Source organism: Phocoena phocoena, chromosome 5 (genome assembly GCF_963924675.1).
Source record: "Phocoena phocoena chromosome 5, mPhoPho1.1, whole genome shotgun sequence".
Classification (NCBI taxonomy): Eukaryota; Metazoa; Chordata; class Mammalia; order Artiodactyla; family Phocoenidae; genus Phocoena; species Phocoena phocoena.
The window spans coordinates 38986276-38994156 of record NC_089223.1 but is presented as its reverse complement, the minus strand read 5'-3'; the positions used below and the strand labels follow the sequence as shown (position 1 = coordinate 38994156).

Sequence of the window (7881 nt, the reverse complement as noted above, 5' to 3'; positions counted from 1 at the left end):
GGGGACTTCCTAGCAAAGGAAAAAGCCATCAGGAAAAAATTAGACAACACAGACAGCAGAGGCAGCCTGCTAGACAAGTCTCTCCAAGAAGCCCAATGAGTGGGGCTGCATTTATCTTCCCAAGCCAGGAGATGTGACCCCACTCTTCCAAAATAATAATCATGTAACAGCTATTTTACCCAAGAAACCAATATAAAGTGCTTGTGGTTTTGACTTTTATTTGAGATCTCTGATGAGATCAAATGATCTATACCCTTTCATTCAAGGCAACAGACGTCTTCAACTGTTTTTTAATTTGATTTATCCTTTGAAACAGAAAGTGCATTACATTTAACTGGTCTTGCAAAGGGGGTTTTCTTCTCTTTACAAACCGAATTCCTTATATAAATTAATAAAAGTTAAAGATGCTAATATATCACCGTTAGCTTAAAAAAGAAAACAATTTACATAGTCTATAGTATTCTTATGATACAAAACACTTCAAATTCAGTTACAGCAACTAAATGAATTTTTATGTTTCTGACCCAGAGCAGTTGTAACAATTCCCACCATCTACTTTAACACGCATTTTTATCAGAAAGGAGTTAAATTAAATACAAGCTATTGTAGCCCCTCCCTCCCCAACACCTTCTTTAAATCACTAATAAATAGCAACAAACGACTGTGCAATTTCGGAGAGAAACAGAGAGGCAGGTCTGAGGCCCGTCCTGGTTCCAAGTGTTCTACTTCAAGTCCTGGAGGCGGGAGCCGGGTGCAGAGCCAGGGGTGGTCCGGGAAGAGCGAGAGGGATGAAGGGGAAATGGGATTGATCAAATCCAAGCCCAGGAGGGGAGCGGGCGAGAGAGGATGAGAGCATTCTTTACTACGCTTCTCCAGTTAAGGGGAACGTGGTTTGAATAGCTCTTAAAAGGGGAAGGGTCACAGAACGAAGGAGGTCCATCTTTTTACACCAAATTCAAAAAAGCATTTTACATTTTAAATATTCACAATAGAGTAACTTCTAGTCAGTGAGACTCACGATTTATTTACAAAGAGCCTTCAACAGGCCACTTTAGTCGGCACAGCAGTTTGTGCGGGAGAAACATCCCTCTTCCCATCTGTGGCGGCCGGCCGCCCGCCCGCGTGGCTCCGAGGTCCCCCGCGCGGTGGGTGTCGACGGGTTCAGAGGCCCTCTCAGCGCCCCAGCCCTGGCCAGCGGCCGCAAGACAGAGGCGGGGGCGGGGGCGCGGGGGGGACACGGGAGGGGGGACGCGACTAGGACACCGAGCGGGGCGGTAGGGTGGCCCAGCTGCGGCGTCTGTTGCGTTAGTCTTGCGGTGTTATTTCGTGGCCTTCCCTGACTTCTCATCATCCTCCGAGTCTCTCTCCCCCGCCCCGCTCAACTTCTAGGTTAAAAAAATAGATATGTACATCTTAGAAAATAGCAAAGGGCCCCCGGCAGGCGGGGCCGTGTCCTCCGGGCCCCGAGGAGCGGGAAGACGGGATGCGCGGTCCCCGCGGCCGCCGCGGAGTGGCCGGAGGCCGGGCGGGCGGCGAGCGCTCAGGACGAGCTCTCGTTCTCGGACGCGTGCAGCAGGAGGCCGCCGCCGCCGCTGCCGGACTTGTGCTTCTTCAGCAGCTGCGTGATTTTCTCGTCGTCCGAGTTGGGGTCCAGGGGCTTGTTATAGTCGTCGTCCTCCTCCTCGTTCTCCGAGGCCCCTTTCAGCCGCTCGGTTTCCGAGTCCTGCTTCTTCTTGGCCGTGGCCATCTCGGCTGCGTGCTTCTTCCTCCACTTGGTCCGGCGGTTCTGGAACCAAACCTGGGGGTCGAGAAAGCGGAGAAGAGGGGAGACAGGGGCGGAAGGAATTTAAGGTGAGCAGAGCGAGGCAATGCCTTCTCTCCCGCATCCCGCAGTCGCTCCTGCGGGCCCCTGACGTCTTGACACCCTCCCTCAGAGTCCTCCCAGGTCTGGGCCGTTGAAGTCGGTCTCCACTGCCCCAGCTTCCTCCGAGTATCAGGCACCAACAAACTGACTGCCGTTGCCATAGTGATGGTAACACAAGAGTATTGAGGTTGTCAGTGAGTGATTTCTCAGAAAAGAAAAAAACTTGGAAACTTAAAATGAGTTTCCCTAAAAGAGTTCGCTTGCCTACTTTCTCGTTTGAAGTAGAAAACTTTTCCCTTTCGTAAAGTTGCGTCATAATGACTGCGATTCTATTCGTTTTTAACTTTCTTAGATTAAGGTATTTCAAGCAATCTGAAGTGTACTGGCTTTTTAGTGTGATTTGTGGGAGAAGACACAGCATTTACCCCAATTACCTCTGTTCTTTTCACTTTGGGGTATTTGTCTGTTTCACTTATTTCAGGTCTGAATACACACAAATATGGTAGGTAAACACTCCCCTCCCCATTTACACTTGTAATGTATGATGTAAAGTTTAAAAAAAAATCTGCTAAAACAGAAACCTCAAATCAGTAATAATAACCAACATAAATGCATGAAAATATTTAATATTTGAAAATATTTAATATTTAAAAGTTGAAATCATCATAGTAGTTTGTGTGTCTTTCTCTGTCTCTCTGGTTTAATGTTTTTCATAAAACCGAAGTCAAAGTAAGAATTTTCATCAGTTATTTTTTTAAGTGAAATTTTGCCAGTTACATTACTTCCCACTATTAGCATGCCTAATCTTTCACATATTATTTTAATATTGTCCCTCCCTAAGACATTCATTTTTATACAAATATTTTAAACCTATTCATGCTGTTTGACATCGTGTTTCATACATATATTTTAACCTAAAGCATCAGCAGTAGCAACCAATTTCCCAAACATATTGAATCATTCTCTCTTTATGCTTCTCATCCATTTTCTCATCCGTTATGTATTTATCTAGAGAATCAGAATTGTTAAGAAAGTGATTTTTAGTTTCTTTATACAGCTATAATAATTCACTTCTAGCCACACCGACATATTTATGGTGACAAATGAAGACCTCCAGATTACTGTGGTAGGCTCTGTACCAACCACTGCAAAAATAATTTTAACTGTGATGGTACTCTAATGGTAACATACAAAATCACTCCTGAAATGCATTTTATGGTGCTTATCTGTGGGGAAATACTCTCTGACCAGCAGATATGGCTAACGTTATCCCTACTTAATTTTAAAAGCAACAATATAACTAATGGAAACAGACTTAAACACACACACACACACCAAAAAATATATATATACATACATATATATAATATAATGAAAAAGAGGAACAAAAGAGAATACCAGAAATATAGGAAACCACTAGATTTAAAGTACCTAGCTGTTTCAATCCCTTTATATTTCAGGGAAAGATTTCTCCAATTTGATTCCCTGGAAATACACCGTACAACTCAATTATAAGGTAAGTGACATTTTAATTATAATTTGTTGTCATAAACAGTAAAACATCTTACATCTATTGATAAACTTATATTTCATAATACAGTAGTAATCTTGTCATTTCATTTGGAAAAGTACTATTCCAAAGTGGCTGCCTCAGGTGAGCTAAAAGCAGATGCATCCATGCTAAGTGGTTAGATCTTGTGGATTTATTGGGGTTTTTTTAACCTGCAAGTTAATACAGTAGCACTATAATGCTGATCTACATTAGGGAATTATATAACTAGTGGAGCCTGAGTTGACAAACAAAAGCTTGAATATCCTTACAAATAGAATACATAGAAGCTATCTAACTAGCCTGGTCTATTCTCAGGGCTGATATTTCCGTAATGCTTTTATTCTCTAATAATGGCGAGTTCCCCCAGCACATGCTGCTATCTAGATGAACCTAATTTCAAAGGCGGAGGCTTGATTCCTTTTGTTCATCAACAGTTTGCCCGCCCGAGAGATCCCAGAGCCTTTGTAACCTCCCCCTCCACCCCCTTCGCTGATCTCATCGCTCCCCTTGCTTCTCGGACTGCACCCTCGGGCGGCTGTTTGTTAGTTTGGGGTGTTTGTGTGTGTGTGTGTGCGCACACGCGCGCGCATGACGTACTTGGGAGAGCTCTCCCTCGAGGTTTGCAAGGTCCACTCACCTTGACCTGACTCTCCGTCATCCCCAACGAATAGGCCAAGCGAGCCCTCTCGGGCCCCGCCAAGTATTTCGTTTGTTCGAAAGTCTTCTCCAGGGCGAAGATCTGCTGGCCCGAGAACGTGGGTCTCGTGTGTTTTCTCTTCCCATCTTTGTCCAACAAAATGGATCCTTGATCTACGAGAACAGATTAAAAAAAGAAAGGAAGGGGGGAAACAACCAGTTACGAGCGGCTCCACTGAGAAGAGACGAACTCCAGAAACAACGTTGTGGTGGGAAAGGCAAGTGTATTCCGCGGCGGGCACGAGAAGTGCCGTGGTGCTTGCAGTCCCACGGCGCTTCTCGCTTTGCCTTCTTACACCCACCTGTTTTTTAAAAGCGCGTGTGTTTGGAGCCGCAGTAAATAACCTTCTGCCCAACGACGTCCAACAGAGGGAGCGCACTGCTGAAGTTTGCCGAGGCCCAATCTCTAGGCCCAGTAAATTGAGGCGTGTGGGTACGGGGGGGAGGGGTGTGGGAAAGTCCCCTCTCACCGCCTCGTCTAGTTGGGGCTCGTTCGGTCCCGGGGCCTTTGCATGGGGGTGACTAGTTTTGTTCCTTGACCGCTTTCCTAACCTGTGCCCGCGCAACAAAGAGCGCCTTGTTTTTGGAACACAAGGGAGTTAAATCGCCCCCCAGTCGAACGCCGCTGCGGCCGAGGGGGAGGGGACGCCGCCTTTGTTGGCTGTCCCTACGTGGCCATCCAAACGAATACAATAACGTCTCCCCGACAGCTGCCCCCGCCCCGGCCGCCCCAGTCCCGAGGCTTCCGAAGGGAGCCTCCGCTTGGCTCCCCCAGCTTCCCTCAGTTACTGCCGCTCAGCCACACGAAAGAGATCAGGAGACAGAAGAAACTTCGGGGACTCGGTCAAAAGCAAAGAACAGAGCGAGAAAAGGACAGGGGACTGGCCCCTAAATGCCACCTGGGAGTATGGGAGCTTCCGTGGCGCGCTGGCCAACTACCTATAAGATTAGGGGGACCCTGGGGTAACTCAGTTTCGAGCAAGATCTTTGCGGGATGTTGCATTTTCCCCGGTCCTTTTCCTGTTACCTCCTTCTTCCTCCGGTTCTTTCTCATATTAGGATGTTGAGAGCCACGATGCCCCTCAATATGTCCGGGGCCGAGGCAGGTGGAAAAGCGAGGGCCCAGAGGTGGGGAGCGGCCCGAAGTGGTGCTTGCCCTCCTCCACGGGCCGCGGACCTCTCTTCAGTGGGCTCACCTGGGCTGAGTGTACTCGGGGGACGAGGGGGGCGGTGGTGAGGGCGACGAGGTGAGGTGGGGACACCCTGGACCGAGGTGTACATGCAAACACATGCGTTCGGCTCAGGGCTGTGGAGGGCTCGTCGCTGCCGGTCCCCACCGGTTCGTAGAGAGGAGGCCAGTCAGGCTGGCGAAGGTCGAGTGGGACTTCGGCATGGGACACTGGAAAGCTGGGGTGCGGGCTGGAGCACAGTAGCCCCTCCTGCCCTCCCCACCTCTTTAACCCAGGACGGGCATGCGGTTCTGGACGGGCTGTTCCGGGAGCAGCCAGGGCCTCGGATGAGACACGCCCCGCACCACATTGTGTTCCGTGGAGACGCATGCACACCCGTTCCGCAAGGCGTGCCCAAGGCTTGGGGAGAGGGGGGCGCTTGGACGCAACCATGGAGCTCAGGACAGCAAGAGTTCCTCGCTGAACGCCCTGGCCCAACCTAACTCGTGCGATTCTGGCGCTGCCAAACTACTCGGCAGGCAAGAGGGTGGACTCGGCATGCACACCAGGGGCCATGACCTGAGAGCGGGCAGAACAAGCACAACTGGGCGCAGTCAATTGTACTCACGAGGAGTGCAGGCCAGGCGTGCGTCCCTCCAGGGCGGGCTCTGCATCACTCCTGGCCAGAAGATGGGCGTCCGGCCGGGCAGCTCGGCTAGCGGCTTGGGGTACCGACCCACGGCGGCCACGGCCGCGGCGCTGGGGCTGAAGTAGAGCCCGGGCGGCGGCGGTGGCGGGCTCAGGCTGCTGAAACGGGGCAGGCCGGCCAGCAGCCCCGCTGGGGTTGAGGCGGCGGCGGCAGCGGCCGCAGCTGCGGCCGCGGCGGCCGAAGCGGAGGAAGCGGAGGTGGACGAGGAAGAGGAGGAGGAACCGGAGGGCGAGGCGGAGGGCAGGGCTGCCCCTGAGGCCACGGGCATGGAAGGCCGGCTCAGGATGTCGTTGATGCCATGTGGGGTGGCGGCCGAGAGTTGCTGCGGGGGGCTGCCCAGGGATGAGAGCCCCCCCGCGGCCGGGGGCTTCAGGCTGCCTGGGTTGTGGGAGCCCAAAGGCGGGGAGGGTGATGACGAGGAGGACGAGGAGGACGAGGAGGAGGGGGGGCCGGCGGGCAGCGCGGGGTACGCGGCGGGGTACAGCGGGGTCTTCATTTCTGCCATGCTGTGCAGGGCGGCCAGGGGCGGGCTGCTGAGCAGGAACGCGCTCTGCCGGGTGCCCTCCATCGCCCCCACCGCTAACATCCCACGATCAGGCCGGAGCCCGCAGCCACGCAGCGGGAATGCCGGCCGGTGCCCCCGGAGGGGCTCAGGAGAGCTAGAAGCGCCGAGGGCGCGAGCGAGGAGTCGCTCCGCACACCAGGAGGCGACCTGCCAACTGGGCCAAGAATGCAGCCGCTGAGAGTTGCTCTCGTAACTGCGCAGCAGAAATGTCCAAACACACCAGTCAAGAGGCGGTGGCTCGCCGAGACCAGCGAGGGTCCCGGTGGTTTGGGCTGTCTTTTCCCTCTTAGAGTCCCGGATTCAATCCCGGGGTCTTCTCTCTTCCTCACTTTTTCCTCGCCGCTCAAAGTGCGCTACTTCTCATCTTCTCCCTCTTGGAAATAAGCAAAACAAAACCCCAGCCGGCCCCAGAGAGCTTGTAACAAAGTTAAGAGTCACCGAATCTCCGCTTTGATGTGGGAGAGTGGGGGCTGGCTCTTTTTCTTTGGGGAGGTTCAAAGGACGCCGGGTTCCGCCCGATGAGCTCGTCCAATCTTACTTGGATGCCCTGCTCTTCAGGCCACGAGGTTGATTCGCACTCAGCGCTCGGAGCGCGAAGGGAGAAAGAGCATCCAGCCCGCGGGAGGATTTGTCCTCTGGGCGGGCTTCCTCCGCCAGCGCTGCCCGAGGCTTCTGTGCCAGAAAGGGCAGTGCCACCAGTCCCTGCGGCTCCCGGATTCGGCGCGCCGACCTGCCTTCCCCTCTGGGCCACGGGGCACTAGAGTTGCAATATTGAAAAGAAAAAGGGCGAGAAAAACACGGAAAAACAGACTGAGTGAAAAGTCTGACGGCTTCGGTTACAGCTCCACTCGTCTGTCCACTTCTGAAAACGGGCCTGGCGACCCCGGCCCCACCCCCCACCCCCAGCGCCCTCTCTTCCTCTCACTCTCCGCCTTTGCCTCTCCTCTCTCGCATTTTCTTCGCGGCTCTACAGGCTTCGCTCTTCTAAGTCCTGTCCTCTGGCCAAGCTGACCCTCTCCGCGGCTCTTCCACTGCCTCTCTCTCCTCTCCTTTTCCCTTCGGGCCTGACAGTTCAGATGAAGCTCTCAAAGGTAATAAAACATTTGCATCACTCCCTACCCCTCTTTAGCTGGGGGACGAGAGGGAGGGGGAAATGGGGGTCCAAAATGAGAACTTTGAAGGACGTCACTCCGAGGCGGCCGGCAAGGGCGGGGCCGAGGAGCGGGGTGCAGGCCGGGGGGCGTAACCACCGTCTCCAATAGCACTCAGCCTTGGGCCTCGCGTCGCCTCCGGGTCGCGCCCACTCGGGAGCGCCGCGCCTTCTGA

At 53.0% G+C, this 7881-nt stretch overlaps 1 protein-coding gene across 1 annotated transcript; it reads right to left on the bottom strand.

Moving 5' to 3' along the window:
- Positions 1 to 1540: 1540 nt before the first annotated feature.
- Positions 1541 to 6576, bottom strand: NKX6-1 (NK6 homeobox 1). The gene is made up of 3 exons (XM_065878107.1): positions 5910 to 6576; positions 4054 to 4226; positions 1541 to 1798 (listed from the first exon to the last, which is right to left on the bottom strand). The coding sequence occupies exons 1-3, from the start codon at positions 6574 to 6576 to the stop codon at positions 1541 to 1543; spliced, it is 1098 nt and encodes a 365-aa protein (XP_065734179.1).
- Positions 6577 to 7881: the final 1305 nt, after the last annotated feature.

Bases quoted from the DNA above. Each gene is read 5' to 3' on its own strand.
- NKX6-1 (XM_065878107.1), bottom strand. From the start codon at position 6,576: ATGTTAGCGGTGGGGGCGATGGAGGGCACCCGGCAGAGCGCGTTCCTG. The intron at 4,227-5,909 runs GTGAGTACAATT...CTGTTCTCGTAG, and splicing joins ACGCCTGGCCTGCACTCCTC to ATCAAGGATCCATTTTGTTG. The intron at 1,799-4,053 runs GTGAGTGGACCT...CTCGACCCCCAG, and splicing joins TGACGGAGAGTCAGGTCAAG to GTTTGGTTCCAGAACCGCCG.